A 17,091-nucleotide genomic window follows, 5' to 3' on the forward strand; every position below is an offset into this window, starting at 1 on the left:
GTGTTAGCTGTGGTCAGAAAAATCTAGAGACTTGTCTGAAAAAAAACTGAATATTAAATTTAAACTTATACAGAAAAGCATATTATGAAAAAACAATCTGATCAATAAAAACTTACTGTCTCAATAACAACTGTTATTTATTTCTACATATATTTGTATAAAGTAATTTTTCTAATATTTACACATCTGTATTAAATGTACAGTGTGTTGATAAAGTATGGGAATCCTTAAATAACTTTTAAATTGTTAAATATGCAAACATGGAATTCAGCTAATCTTGAAATTATTATTTCTTTCTATGAGACTATTACACTCAACACCAATAGGGAGAAACTCAAAAAAATGTTAATTAAAAGGTTGGTGACAGATCATTTTAAAGCATTATTTAGTGCATTAAAGAGCATTTAGGAATTGCTCTTATCTCCCAACAATCTATTTTTTTGTATACGACCACTACTTGGGTATGGTGTAGACAGTGTTTAAAGTAGCTGTGAAAAATGTTAAAATGGCTGACATTTTGGTTAGGATTATCAGTCTGAAATTTTTATATGCAAAGTAACATTTTTAAAGTAAATAAATTTAATAAGCTCATAATTCTACAGTTCAAATCCCATTGTAATTTCTTATAGTTAACCACTTTTTGATGGTAACAAGCAAGAAGGTACAGTAAATTTTATAAGTGATAAGTATAAAATCCTACTACAATCTGCGCGCTTTAAACGCGGGGTGTTTTGCACGCTGTGGTGAGGGAACTACTAATTGAACTACAGAGTGAGGCTTAATGCACACTCGGCTCAATTGATATTGGTTTTATTTAAATGTGTACAAAAAAAATCTACTTTCAATTTGAAAAAAGGTGTTCGCAAGAAATGGAAATACGAAAAACCTGCGTCTTTACTAAAATAAAAAAGAAATAAAGAAAAATTACTACTAGGGTTTTGGATACGGGAATGTTGATTTTTTCTACCATAAATTTTCCGATTAATTTTCTTGAATTTTTGGGCTAAAATAATTTGAATATCAGGATAACATCATACTACATCAATTCAATATTAAGAAGTACTGAAAAACCTCTAATCGTCTACAAAGATAATGTAATATTTCATTAAAAAAATTAAAAGTTAAGTTACGGGTAAAATTTTCAGTCGACCACTAATGAAACGCTAAAAAAATATCTTGGCACATTTTCGTGTTAGATTTTAATACGACAAAAATTATATGGATTAGAATTGAGAACGTACGTTTTTAATGTCTGATAAAAATCTTTTGTAACAAGATGAATGTAAATAAACTATGAAAAAAAATTCTTAACATATAGATTGTTACAAACGGATAATAGAAAAAAATATCCGTTTCGAATTCGAAGCAAAGATAATTATATTTTACACACGCATCTATATTTTAAAATTAGTGGTTTACACATTTTATAAGTCGCAAAGGTTATAATTATATTATTATAATGTGGATTGGTAATAACATTTTTGTCAGATAACCAAACTTGCTTAGGTTATGTTTACAATCGGCAGATCGCTTGGTTAGGCTTGTTTTCCGTATTACGTCAGTGGATTAGTTTTGATTTTTATGATGGATACTTCACCAAGCAGTCAAGAAACTTTACCAAGGAGATGGTGTCATTTAAGAAAAGTGTTGGAACGTTCTGGGCCGTTTTGTCATCCAGGTTTTGAGCCGTCTTCCGAAATTCTTAACTTTATTATGTCGTCTTGTAAAATACTAATTATTGGTGCCGGTGGATTAGGATGCGAACTACTAAAAAACTTAGCATTAATGGGATTTAAAGAAATACATGTTATTGATATGGATACAATTGACTTGTCAAATCTGAATCGTCAATTTTTATTTCGTAGAAAAGATATTGGTCTACCAAAAGCAGAAGTTGCTGCCAAATTTATTAATACAAGAATTCCAGGTTGCAATGTTACACCACATTTTAATAAGATTCAAGATTTTGATGAAGATTTTTATAGGCAGTTTCATATTGTCGTTTGTGGTTTAGATTCAGTTGTGGCTAGGAGGTGGATCAATGGTATGCTTCTCTCTCTGTTGTCTTATGATGAAACTGGAGAGATCGAACAATCTTCACTAATTCCTATGATTGATGGAGGAACAGAAGGATTTAAAGGAAATGCTAGGGTTATACTGCCTGGAATGTCAGCTTGTGTTGATTGTACTCTGGATCTTTTTCCTCCTCAGGTAACATTTTTGCTTATTGAATTAATTATAAGATTAACTCTAGAATAAAATATTTAAAATAATAATGTTAATCATTAGTATTCGTTTGTTAGGTTTTGAGAGAATGAAAATTAAATATTTAAGGATACAGCAAGAGAACACACTTGCTGTTGCAATCTATTAATTACATATTTTTGATTACATCATTCATTTTTCTTAATAAGAATAAAATTGTATGAAACATATATGAAAATTGTTTCAATTTTGAGATTATACTGCCTTATAATAGGCTGAAAGGCTTATTATAATATACGGTTTCTTGCTAATATTACTAAATTGTTAGCTAAAACCGAGTAATATGAGCACTAGTGATGTTCTTCAGTATCATAGAAAGATTGATGATAATAATAATTATTGATAATTTGATGAATTTTCAGGATTTTTTTCATTTGCTTAAGAAAATGTTACATATTATATTTCCTTACCTTGAGTTTGTATGATGATTTAATCACAGAATGAGGGAAAAATAAGAAATAAGTTAGTTTTAAATAATTTTAACTGAAAAAATTACCTGAGTTTAAAAAATGCATATTTTATTCAAGGCAGAAATAAAAATTTATCAGTAATTGGGCATTAATGCATGTGGTAATGACTAATTAACAATATTAATTGATATCATAACATAATCATGATTTAGTGTTTCGCAAAATTGCTTTCGAATCTTCCTTTTTTAATTTTCATAATCTTATTGTATGATTTTCTTATAAATGGATGTATTAAATTGGTTGTCCAATATTTTTGAAGCATATTCCTTACATCAGTATTAGGTTATATAAACATAGATCCAGTAATATTTAGTTTTTCACTCGTTAGTTGCATTTAAGAGGTTAATTTTACGTTGTAGCTCTTGTTATGACTCAGATTTTATTTGCTCCTTTTTTTATTAAAAGGAGAAACTTTAATTTTTGTTAAAGGAGATCTTATACATTTAAAAATAAAAAATTTCACTTTTTCTCTTGATCTTTATAAATTCTCACCTTTTTTGTTACTCTGTAAATTCTCTTTTTTTATTACTATTAATTGAATTGGTCTAATGCCCTATTTTTAGTCAGTCTTGTTCCATTCTTCAAAGATTCAACATTATTACAAGTGTATAATTAATAAATTAATAATGTTATATATACTATATGAATTACAACAAAGATTATAATAAAAATAATTTATATTATAAACGAAATGAAGACTTTTATTTATTTATTTGAATAAACCAGCAAATAATAAAATGTTAAGAGTGATTAAATCTAACCGAGTTATTAAACCAAGGTGGCATATTATTCAAAATTTTTGGTCCTCCTGTCGCAGATATAATTTGCAACTTTGAAGAATCATTATTTTTAGTTTTCCAGAACAACAAATACAATCTGCAATTTTGAAGGATCATAATTTTTAGTCTTCCAGAATCACGGATAAAATTTGAAATTTTAAAGATTCATCACCTTGATCCTCCAGAATCGTGGATATAATTTAAAATTTTCAAAAATTTTTATGTTCAACAAATTACTACAATAAAAGGGTTCGCAGCAATTTGATCTACATCATTATTTACGTAATATCTTTTTTAATTTACATTGTCTCATCATTTATGTAATAACATTTGATTCGTTTCATATTTGATTTACTTTGTTAATAATTCACATTGTTAATTTAAATTGTTAATATTATTATGGATAGAGAGCAAGCAATTAATTAGACAAAGAGGGTGGCTTAGTAAAGGCCGCTATAACTTTGATTGGCACATTTACTAATAATTATGATCCTTCTCAAGGTGATATTCCCACTTTACAAATTAAAATAAGGAATCTTCTTATATTACACCATTTAATCAGAAATTTAATTGCAATATTTTGATGGTGTTTTAGCTTCTAAGACTTGCATACTATAGAGTCCAAATTGCAACATTTAATTATCTAAAAATCATCTGATCAAGAATTTAGTTTAAATACTAAGTAGTTAATTATGTACTATAGTACTATACGTAGTTCTGTTCTGTACAAACAGAACTACAGTTCTGTTTGGGTTATAGTTAAGAGGTTTAGAGGTAATAGTGGCAGCACCATTTTAATATAGAGTCAATCCATTTGAAGTGTCCCAAAAAAACATAAGCTGGTTGCTTGACCAATTCAAAACTGAAACTTGAATTCAAATTGAAACTTGCCCACTTGTTTCCTACATGTCTCTGGACCTTAAAGTTATTTTCTTTAAATTTTTTATTTAAGTAATTTACCTATGGTGGGAATTTTTGTTTCGGTGCGCACACCTAGTTTTGTGATTGTAAGAGTTTATGGAAAAAATCATAACCAAAAACCTATAGGTTCTGGAAGGATGAAACAAAAAGTAATTTATTCGTATTTTTTCAAGGTAAAAGATTGGTCCAGTAGTTTATTTACCTATCTCTTCTTTTTATAAGAAAATTACCAATAAATTTGAACGTGAAAAACTGTGAAATTTCACTTTTGGTAATTTTTTTCAAGAGGCAGGGTGGCATACACAGTTTTAATTATTTTTTTATATTAGGTATATGTTATTACTTTTATCATAAATAATATTAATGGTGATATACTTACCCCGAAATATTTATGCATTTTTGAAAACTAATTTTTTTAAAAATTCAAATTTTGGCTTCAAATAACACTGATGGGACTGGTGATAAAAATCTCAGGTTTGCACAACTTGCAGTGTTTTTGTAGATGTTTGTGGCAAATAAAAAAGTTTCTTGTGTATTGTAATAAAACATTTATAACTTCTCAAAAATCATGAAAACCTGTTAAAAGCACAATACCATTTTGAATCACCAAATAAGTGCTCTAATAGAGTTTCTTGTGTTCTTGGAACTTTAATATTTTTGTACTTATTACTATAGTTGAATAGACTTGTTTGAACAATTCAGCTGCAGTGTTAATGTTATAACAGGCGCTTGAACTCTCCGGTCATCAGGAAAATTTGTGTTGCAACATGTTGATTTATGCTTTTTGCATCATTTATCATTGGAGTTACAGACTGGTCAGTCAGATATTAGTCTTTGAACTGTTCACATCTTTACCGAGTATTTCAAATTTCATCCTATATTTGGAAGTGTTTATTAAATCCTATATTTGGAAAGTTTAAATAAATAAATAAGTTTAACTTAATAATATGATATTTGCAAATTTTAAAATCAGTTAAATTTTTTTATTGTCTTCATGTAATTTCAAATAAAACAATGGAAGAACAATGTTTGGTAGGAATTTGTGTGAATAAAGGGTATCATAAAACAGTGTGTGGTACAGTGCCTGAAGAACTCATTAAAATTTGTGAATTTAGGAACTCTGTAAAAATAGAATCCGTAGATATTTTATCCAAATTTATTAATGAAATTTCCTCATATGTGAATTCGCTTGAATCAGTGCAACTCCCTTTAAACATATATGAATTTATTGTCATCCAATTTCTAACATCAAAATTGGACTACAATACCTCAAAATTATGGAAGGAAAAGTTGTCAAATAAAAAGTTTCCCATCTTTGAAGACTTTTATCAAATTTCTTAATTCCAGATGACAACTTGTAGAAAATATTAATGCATTCACTTAAAACATGCAGTGAAAACAGAAAACAAAACAAAAAAGGACAGCGTCATAACAATTCAGCCAAAGTTTTTAACAAACACTTTACCTTGAATCATAACAAGCTATTTAAAGGAAATAATGTCAGTTTTTATTCAAAATTTAAGTCTAAGCAGTGTTTATTTTGTAATTCAAACCATCATTTACAACAACGTGAAGAATTAAAAAAATTGTCCATCAATGAACGCAGAGACTTTTTGAGGCATAATAATTGTTTTATATGTTTAAATAAAGACCATTCTATTAACGAGTGTTACTCAAAAAATTTATGTACGATTTGTACTAAAAACCATAATACACTTCTTCATATGGACAAAATTAATCATTCCAATTTAGATGGCAATAAGCGTGAAGGTAATACTTATTGTTTATTTAATAATCACTCAAATGAAAATATACTTTTATCAACAGCCATTTGTAACACCAATGATATATATGGCAATCACTATTCATGTATAATGTAATCTTAATGGATTCTGGTAGCCAGGTAAACCTTTGCACATATAAATTTGCCTGAAAATTAGGACTAAACTTATTAAAAATGATCTCCCCATTTCAGGCATGAATAACCCATCACAATCCAAATACAGTGTTACACTTACATTACACTCTCAATATAAGAACTTTCCATTCAAAGTGCAATATGCTGTTTCATCTGATATATCAGACAGCCTTCCATCAATCATTTGACATTTCTAATCTTAATCCTCCTCATAATATATTTCTAGCAGATCCCAAGTTCAGCATAGCAAATAACATTGACATACTGATTGGAGCTAAAATCTATTTGATTCTTATCTTGCCTGGGAAATATATTCAAAATTCCAGGTATCCTATTAGTTAGGAAACTAAATGTATTCCTTATTGGATTATGTAATATAAACTAAATATTAGGATAAACTAAATATTAGGAAGGCGACCACTTAGTGGTCGCCTTCCTAATAACATTAAAGGGCAACAATACTGTCACATCTTTTCTTGCTAGTAATACTCAAAAAAATCCCTCAACTATACACGAGAATTTATGCGTAATTGAGTAAATTAATATTAATGCTTCAGTTAATGAAACCTCTACATGTGAAAAACATTGTCAGTACAACACTACTGGAAATAATCGAGGCAGATTTGTTGTATTGTTGCCATGCAAAGATAATAACTTTCAACAAGGTGATTCTTTTGTTAATGCTAAAAATAGATTCTTATCTTTACAAAGAAAACAAATTAACAACGCCAGCCTTAAAATGGATTACTGTGCTTTCATGCAGGAATACTTAGAATTAGGTCACATGTCATTACTCAGTTCCAATGATTTGTTAATTAATAAATCGAATGTGTGCTATTTACTACCCCACCTTCCAGTGTTCAAACCTTCTAGTCTATCCACTAAAATTTGAGTTGTCTGTTGTTTCAGCTAAAACTGCTAATGGCCTATCTCTTAACGATGCTTTATTAGTCAAACCTGTAGTCCAACAACAAGACCTCTTTTCCATGTTGCTTAGATTCAGAATCCTTAATTATGTCATTACATCTGACATAGCTAAAATGTATCATCAGGTATTAGTTAAACCTAGTGAATATCTTCCTATTTTCCATAATATCCTCACTTTTTTTGTTACTCTGTAAATTCTCTTTGTGAGAGTAACAGAATTTACAAAAAGTTGAGAACTTTTTGTAAATTCTCACCTTTTTATTACTCTTATTAATTGAATTGGTCTAATGCCCTATTTTTAGTCAGTTTTGTTCCATCCTTCAAAGACTTACCATGTGTTTGTTACGCATATATAATTAATTAATACAGTAATGTTATATTTATGAATTACAAGTTCAAAGATTATAATGAAATAGTTTATATTATAAACAAAATAAAGGCTTTTATTTATTTGAATGAACCAGCGAATAATAAAATATTTAGAATAATTAAACCTAACTGAGGTATGAAAGCAAGGCGGCATATTATTAGACAGCTCTTAGATGTGCTTAGAAAAAAGAGATTAATGCGGGTGGTTCAGAATCTTGCACTGTACCATAAAGTAACATCTAAGAGTGGCCACACTCAAGAATAAATGTGACTATTCATAGTTGTTTAAAAACCTTTCTTTATGCAAGTTAATGTTCATGATTTAAAATTATCATATAGAGTTTGGCATCTTGTTGCACATCATCAAAAAAGGAACAATTATTATACAAGCCTGATGTGAAATGTTTGTTAAGTTGATATACATTTTTCAGAATGAGTGCTTGAGTAGTTGACAAAATAATATTATTGTGTTGGACATTAACATGAATTCATATTTTCTGGATGTTACTCTTTTTTGAGAAAATTTGAAACAGATGATTTCATTTACCTAACAACACATTACAGATATAATTCAAGCAACTTTCACTTCTTCAAAAATTGAAGGAAATTTTGGATTTTGGGTGGCAGTTAATTGTGAATTGAAAGAAATTGTCAAACAGTAATTAATGGTAAAAGATCATTATGATATATTATTTTGAATCTTATAAATACTATACAAGGCTCAGTTTAGGTAGTAATTACAGAAGTGGGCTGAAGGATATAATTTTAATTTAACTGTAGTATTTTTGTTTTTATTAAAATTGTTTGCAGTTAAGTTGTCTACCTTCAAGATAACCCTTATACATATAATTTACATTAGTGTGATGTGGGTGTATTGTTGTCTTCGAGAAAAATATGTAATCTTTACAGTAACAACATAATAAAAGTTCTGTGTCCCTCTTTAAGTTTTGACAAATGACTGTGTTACAAAGGGATCTCAGGAATACCAGCTGTTATATTTCATAAATCAGAAACAGCATCATTAAGAATAGTCCCTTGGTGCTTAGCTATAAACAGATTAAGAGGCCCAGCTGTCCATTTGTAATTTCCAAATAAGTTCATTCTTATACAATTTTTGCCATGAAATATGGAGCCTTGAAAGAAACAACATCTTTTAACATCAATGTCATCATATATTTGCCATATTTTAATGGTGTAAAAAAAAATTTACTCAAGAAAATTTTCAGATTTGACAGACCCCTGACCTTTTTTAAGATTCCTAGGTGAAGATTATTATTATTATTTATTAATATTATTATTATTATTATTAATTATTATTATTATTTTATTATTATTTATTATTATTATTAATATTTATTATTTTTTATTATTATTAGGTGATAATTAGGCAGTTGTGCACATCTTTGAGGATTATTTATTTGTGTAATGCTAATTTCTGAATTGTATGAAGAATCTTTTGATCTCATGATGAAATGCTCTGGAAAATCAATTACACAATGCAAAAAATAAATTCCATTAGAAAGCAAAGTATGCTTGAATTTTTTACCAAATTATTAGTAAAAAGTGAATTTAAATTCAGATTACATACAGCCGTCCTTGGTTTCTTGTTTCTCTCTCTTTCTCTCTATATAATATATTATATCTCTGAGTGTATTATATATATATATATATATATTTGATTCCAAATTACATAGCAACCTCTCAGGCGATGATTTTGTAGTCAAAAGTAAGAAAGAAGTTCATATAAATATAGGTCAAAAAACAGGTTGTTAGTTTCGTCTTGTGAAACATAGCCCTGCTTTCTGCTTCTTCTGTGACATTAAACCATACTAAAATTCTTGGGGTTCAAATTGAGGGATAAATTTGGTGCTTTTCTATGGTTTTTTAATCCAAAAAATTGAATAAAAGTGCTCCCAGACCTCTATCTCACTTAGGTTTTAAGAAAAATGGGGTAAAATACAAAAGTATTTTATTTGAAAATACACTATTTTAGGTTTGGAGTAAAATAACTTTGTTATTTTCCAATAAAGAAATATAAATCTTGTAGTTAACTTTGTAGTCAATTCTGAGAAAATTGATGTAAGTAACATCTATTAAAATTAAACACAAATTTGGAAAGTTCAACTTTAATTAGAAACGGAACACACAAACAGGATCAGAAAAGTGATATGATTTTAAATAGAACAGTTTACATACAAATGTTAAAAAATATAACAATAAGTTTGAAAGACATCCTTCTAAACATATTAAATTTTTTTATTTTTTCGTAGGTTGGCAATAACTGCTGAAGTTATGTTGAAATTAAGTTTATTATCAAGCATTTGAATATTCATTTGAATGGTGTTTGTGCTGTTATTGTTAGGTTAGTAATTCACAGTGGTTGACATCACAAATTTGTTTTCATTGGGAGAGTTGACAGACATGTTAATTTAAAAAAAGTAAATAAAAGTGGATTGGCTGCTGTGCATGAATGCTGGGAAAATTATCCAGATCTATGAGTACCATATCATAAAACATTTGATGAGGCTTTGGAGAGGCGAGTTTGAGAAACAGGCATGCTTAAACCACAGCGAATTGAAGCTGGTTGTGAACATTTTGTGAGAAATGCTAATTCTGAAAAAGCAATATTGATTGCGGTACAATTATCTCCCACCTGAAGTACCAGAAGGTTGTTACATCGCTTTCATGTTTCGCAATCAAGTGTGTGGTGAATGTTACAGGAGCAGCAACTATACCTATTCCACAAAACACCTTTTCAAGAATTACTACCACCTAATTTTGATAAATGGATGAAATTCCGTCGATGGTTAATTAGAAAATGTGAACATCATCACGATTTCCTAAGTAATATTCTAATTACTGATGAATCCTATTTTATAAGAAATGGTATTGTTAATTACCGAAACACACTTGGGCAGAAGAAAATCCCCATGAGACTGCTACAAGTCACTTCCAACACACTTTTTTGTTTAATGTTTGGTATGGTCTTCTTGGAGATAAATCTACAGACCTTTTGTTCTTACCACCAAGGGTGAATGGAGAATGGTGCTTGCATATTTTGCAAACAAATATGATAGAACTCTTGGAAGATATTCCACTTGTAGATAGAGTGCAGATGTGATTTTTCAATGGTTGTGCTCCTGTTGAACTCAAGGAAGATATTTTACTTGCAGATAAAGTGCAGATGTGGTTTTTCAATGATGGCACATCCGCTCACTGCTTTCATGATGTGATGAATCATTTAAATAACACGTTTAGTGAGCAATGGATTGGTTGGAATGAACCAGTAAAATGGCCACCTCGATCTCATGCCAGTGGACATTTTCCTTTATGGTTGGATGAAGTCATTAGTGTATGCCATTCGTATTGGCACACAAGAAGAATTGAGATATTATATACTAGAAGTTGGAGCTAATATTAGGAATAATATTGATGCTATTAGATATGCTTAGCTAGCACGGATTGGCCGAGCTGAGCTATGCATTGAACAGAATGGCGGCCACATTGAGCAACTGCTTTGAAGAAATGTTTGCAACTTTACCAAGTAACATTTTGATATTAATAATAATTAATAATTTTTATATTTAATAATGCTTAATGTTAGGAAAAACCAAAAATTATGTGATTTTTATTTTTTAAATGCATTTTTTATATTTTATTTTTTCTGTTATTGATAAATTTTCTTTGTTTTCATTTACATTATGTTCAAACATTGATGAAAATTGTTCTGTTTAAAATTGTACTCTTTTTCCAATCCAGTTTCTGTTTTGTTTCTAATTAAAGTTGAACTTCCAAAATTTGTGTTTAATTTTAATAAATATTATTTTACATCAATTTTCTCAAATTTAAATTCTCTACAAAGTTAACTAGAAATTTTTATTTGTTATTTGTAAATTAACAAAGCTATTTTACTCCAAACCTAAAAAAAGTGTATTTTCAGACACAACTAAATGTTTATTCATTTGAAACTCACTAACAAACTGTTTTCTGACCTTTGTTTATGAGTTTTTTAATTATTTCTGGCTGTAGAATCATCTTCCGAGAGATTGTCATGCAATTTGGAATCACCTATGTATAAACATTTTGTTTATTTTCATTTATGTTCTATTATAATTAAATAAATAATTAAACATAATATATTGATATTTATTTTTTATATTTTTGTATTAATGTTTATTTTAATATTTTTAATGTTATTATGTTAATTTTAATATTTTTAATGTTTTAGGTTGTCTATCCATTATGCACTATAGCTAATACGCCACGTTTACCTGAACATTGTATTGAATATGTTAAGTTAATACAGTGGCCTAAAGAAAATCCTTTTGACACTGGAATTGATGGTGATGATCCTGCCCACATTAACTGGATTTATGAGAAAGCAAGTGAACGTGCTAATCAGTTCAATATTCAAGGTATGACGTATAGATTGGTACAAGGTGTTGTGAAAAACATAATTCCAGCTGTAGCTTCAACTAATGCGGTTATAGCATCTGCTTGCACAACTGAAGTATTTAAAATAGCCACTAGTTGTTGTATGCCTTTGAATAATTATATGGTTTTTAATGACGTAGATGGTATATATACTTACACATATGAAGCAGAGAAAAAATCAGATTGTTTAGCTTGTAGTCAAAAAGCAAAAACATTAGAAATAAAATCAGGTAATATGAAATTACAAGAATTAATTGATTTTCTATCAGAGAATCCTGCATATCAAATGAAAAGTCCTGGTATTACTTCTTATGTCGGTGGAAAAAATAGAACTTTATATTTACCAACTGTGGCAAGCATAGAAGAAAAAACTAGAGACAACTTAAAAAAGAGTTTATTAGAACTGGGACTTCAGAACGGTTCAGAAATAATGGTTGCAGATGTTACTAGTCCTAATACAATGATTTTTGTTTTAAAAATGTTAGATTGCAAAGAAAATATGATTATTGGTTAATGCTAAGGTATGGATTGAGGCTTTCATTGTTATTTCTTTGTTTTTTGATTAAATTATTTGCAACTATTTTCAGTACAGATGTTTAATTTTTGTTGTAGTCTTTATACGAAATGTGTATTGTAATTTTAACTGAAAAGTAATTTTGTCTAAGTAAAAAGTCATGTGTTTATACTTATAAAAATTAATGCTGTAAAGAACCATGTTATTTCTTTTGTTTTCATTGCTAAAATAAACTTTAATGCTAAAAGTATGATAATTGAGTTGATTTTTAGTAACATAATATATACTGCATCATTACACTGCCACTACTTCACATGGATGTTATGTAGGGGTACTGGTTTTTTGGATTCTGTATTTACCAGATCCAATTAGGTAATTCTGATAAACTTCTTGTTATTTCAGACAAGCTTGAAAAGGGTTGCAGTAGATGAATCAAAAACATGTAATGTAAATAATTGAAGAAATTACAGTAATCTTATAGTAAATAAGAGAATATAAAAAAATTAAAACTACTAGATCGTTATTTACTTCTAATAATCTTCCTTTATAGCTCTTAATTATCTACTCCTGAGGCCATTTGTTCAACTTATGGTAGGCTACAAGGAGATGATTAGAAAATAAACTGTTGATTTCTTGAAGTAAACAGCAGCATCCAATGGGGATTTCCCTTTGTGTTAGGCAAGAATAGAAGAAGACCTGACTTTACCTGATATACTACTTCATTAGATGTATTATGCAGTTGCTAGACATGAATAGACATGAACCTGAGTTGGTTTACAGACAATAGCTTTCACCATAACACACCAAGAGTGTACTGGTTCTATTACATTCAACATGTAGCAAATATAGTCAGGCTGTGCACTTGTGGAAAAAAAAAGAAGGAATCAAGGGTAAGGAAAAGTTATAGTGGTGAGATAGATGATTTATCCACGGAGGAACTGTAATAAAAGGCAAACAACCTCATCAGAGGGAAGGGTCAATGCCCTTCAGAGAGCAGACACTAACACTGCCCACAGTTTTTAAGGAGATGGAAACATTTTTACCTAAATGGGAGGAGCACACTCCTGATCAGTGATTTTTCAGACCAGCCAAAAAACTGTTTTTCTTCCACAAGTTAAATACCATTATTAGGAGTGGTAAAGTGTTCCTGAAGAAACAATGCTAATGCTACCCATCTGTGACAAGTGGAAGTATTGGGTGAATTTTAACTTTTTACACCCCCTCCCCCTTGAGCTATAAAGACGATCCTGGTATTAATCATTATGACCAAACTGTCTTTAAGGAGTCTCAGAAACCTGAAGCACTTTTGGTGATTGTATGGTTTCATAGTACAATTTTAGAATCTAAATTTCTAGTAAAAGACAGGAGTGTACTACTTCAGATTATGATTTGGTAGAATAATTCATTTTATTTTATAAACAAGAAACTTTTTAAATTATGATAAATGTTAAAAATTTGGATTTCACTCATGAAGTAATGTATAAAATGATTTGTAATTTTTTTTTTTAAGTACTGTAAACATAATGTAAATTAAAGTTACACGATACATTATTGTAAATTGAAGTAAAAAAAAAAAACTTCTAATTTTTTAATCTTAAGGGGTTAAAGAATTTATACTCTAGAAACATTTTTTTTAGGTCTTTGATAAAATTGCTCTAGCTACATAAAGAGTGGCATTATTAACAAAGTATTACTTGCATCACCACTGGCAAAGGAGCCACAAAATAATCTTCTGGAAGCACATTCAGTTTGTATAGAGTACCAACTATTTGAACTAAATATGACAAAAGTCAGTTTGAATTTTCATTTTTATTTATTTTTGAATATAAATTTAATAGTTTATATTAATAAAACTGTAATTCAATAAATTCAATTATAATACATAAAAACATATTTTAATTGCTAGTTATTATTTTTTTTTTTTTTTGTCTTCAGTCATTTGACTGCTTTGATGCAGCTCTCCAAGATTCCCTATCTAGTTATTATAACAAATTATAATTATGAAATAAAAATTAAAGAAATTAATAAATAGAGATTATAGTTATTTAATTATTTATTACAAAATTAATAAATAAGAATTATAATAAATAAATTATAAAATTAATAATAAAAATATTTAATTATGAAAAAAATTTGTCATTAATACTCTTTATCAGGCTGGCCAAGAATATTCTTTTTTTTTGACAAATTAAAAGTTATTAGAAGTAGTTGATAATTTTTTGTTGTGCAGTTTTTTCACTTATAGTTTAATTCTGCAAGATCTATCATATTTTTTTTTTTTTTTAACAGAAGTAGTTAGGCACAATTCATGTTGACACATTGTTGAGTTAGCAAATTCTTAAAGGCGATGAAAGTTCCTTCATAAATAGGCCTGATGTTGATATCTACTCATTATCAGAATCATTCTCCCTAGCACAATCTTTTAATCAGTTTTAAAATGCCATCCCTGTTTAAAAGTGGAAACCATTTAAAAGTGGTGTATGAATATCATTTCATAACTATTCTTTTTTATCTTTCATATTACAATCATTAAACTTGAGGATTAAACAAAAAGAATTAGGCAAGGTAGTATTTATATGCCATCATCATAAGTTCAAGTATGATAATTTGTTTGTTTCCGGTATTTTTTTTACAAAGGTTGTTCTCGGCTTGACACAGAGATTGTGCAAGTATGACACAATGACTATGATATCTCAAGTATGATACTTTAGGCATGCTGTGAAGTTTTAGACACGTGTGTTTAGTTGCTATTTTCTGAAAAATGGATAAAATTAAAGTTCCTTGTTTTAAAAGGTTTAACGTGGCGGATATAAAAAAATACTTAATATTCGACTTTAAAGGATTCTTTTTTGTTTTTGATAGTAAAAAAAAGTGAGCTTTTGAATTTAAAAGTGGAATTTTTTTTTTCATCCATTCAAGATGTTGAATGCTCAGGCCCAAAAACTGGTATGACTCACAAAATTGTTATGAAAATCCTCAATGTTGTATTAAATGATTGTTGAATGAAGGTATGCAAACTTGCTGGCATTGCAGAGAATCCAGTAAACTGTGTTTACTACATTCTACTAAAGTTTTGGATATGAAAAAGCTTTCTTCTCAGTGGATGCTGTATTTTTTAATCTCTGGTCTCTTTTCACGAACAGAGGTTTGCATTGTATGAAGTCTTTTTTGAACTGTGTTGATCTTTGATTTCACATATTTGATCCAGTATTATTGCCTCGTCTAGAATTCTGCTGAGTGGCTTTCACAGCTCTTGTGTAGGATTTTGAAAATCTTGCCTCAAAGCCTAAGGCAGTAACTGCAGTTCAGAAACCAGCCCTGGTCCCGATGCAGCCGTATAGGTATGCTGAGCTAGTTAGGGGTAGACGTGAAACCAGCCAGTCCAAGACACCTGAGGAGTGTTTGTTAGCAGAAGAGAGGGCTTGACAGTGTTCAGCAGTCAGCTGAAGAAAGACCTCCAGGTTGTCCTTTGGGGTGACTGGAAGGGTCTTAAAATCAGAAACATCAAAGAGACCAACATGGGATTAGTTGTAGTAGCAAACAATACCGAAACCATTCAGGGATTAAAGATTCCACTGTGGTTAAGCGATTGAATGTAAAACTAAACCCAAAGAGAACGTGTAGGCTCCGCATTATAGTCTATGATATTGACCGTAGCCTTACCGATGAGGAAGTCTTGTCCCTCACTAGGGAACAGAACACTGATTTGGATGAAGCCGCCTCCCTGCGAAACTGCAGGCTAGTCTTTAAAACAGGTAGGTGTAATACCCAGAAATATCACAGAGTCTTTGAAGGAAGTGGGTTCTGGTCTCTTTCAAAAATTTATGTTCGCAGGCAGACTGTTTATCGATTTCAGGTCCTGCCGAGTAAAAGAGTACGTGGATGTACAAAGATGTTTCAAATGCTGCAGATATGCAGCATTTGAAACATAGATATGGCTAAATTTTGTAAGTTTGCCTTGGTGTGTGCCCATTGTAGTGAGGAGGGCTACAAGCGTGATTGTTTGCATAGGTCCGAGGCTGCGGCCTGTACTAACTGTAAGAGATTGCACAAGAATTATGAGCACCTAGTTGTTAGTAAGGAGTGTGGCTGTTACATAAGGGCTGTTGAGCTATACTTTAATTCCTTAGATGGGTAGGTTTGGTCAACTTAATCCTCAGGGTGCTTATTGTAGAGAAATTGTACAGTTAGGTAAAATTATAGAGAAGTTAGGTGAAATTGTAGAGAGACAGAGCCTCGATGTTGTCCTTCTGCAGCACCCATATGCAGTTAGGGGTGATCTGCCAGGCTTTCACAGCTGGAAAAAGTTTTGTGTTGGGCATACCTGTATGTCTGCTACTCTGTGCAGGAAGTCGTTTGATAGTGTCTTTATATGGCAGGTTTCTGACGTGCATAATGTTGTGGTCAGATTTGCTATTCGCAGACAGATCCTTACTGTTGTTAGTTCGTATTTCCAATACAGGGATCACACTGAGGAACATCTAGCGAGATGGG

General features: G+C 29.8%; 1 protein-coding gene across 1 annotated transcript; it reads left to right on the forward strand.

Annotated features, from left to right (window-relative positions):
• The first annotated feature begins 1,340 nt into the window (after positions 1-1,340).
• On the forward strand, positions 1,341-12,847 carry Uba3 (Ubiquitin-like activating enzyme 3). Its single transcript, XM_075367943.1, has 2 exons — positions 1,341-2,211; positions 11,878-12,847. The coding sequence occupies exons 1-2, from the start codon at positions 1,582-1,584 to the stop codon at positions 12,595-12,597; spliced, it is 1,350 nt and encodes a 449-aa protein (XP_075224058.1). The 5' UTR covers positions 1,341-1,581; the 3' UTR covers positions 12,598-12,847.
• Positions 12,848-17,091: the final 4,244 nt, after the last annotated feature.

This window comes from Lycorma delicatula, chromosome 6 (assembly GCF_047948215.1).
Source record: "Lycorma delicatula isolate Av1 chromosome 6, ASM4794821v1, whole genome shotgun sequence".
Classification (NCBI taxonomy): Eukaryota; Metazoa; Arthropoda; class Insecta; order Hemiptera; family Fulgoridae; genus Lycorma; species Lycorma delicatula.

Bases quoted from the DNA above. Each gene is read 5' to 3' on its own strand.
- Uba3 (XM_075367943.1), top strand. From the start codon at position 1,582: ATGATGGATACTTCACCAAGCAGTCAAGAAACTTTACCAAGGAGATGG. The intron at 2,212-11,877 runs GTAACATTTTTG...TTAATGTTTTAG, and splicing joins TGGATCTTTTTCCTCCTCAG to GTTGTCTATCCATTATGCAC.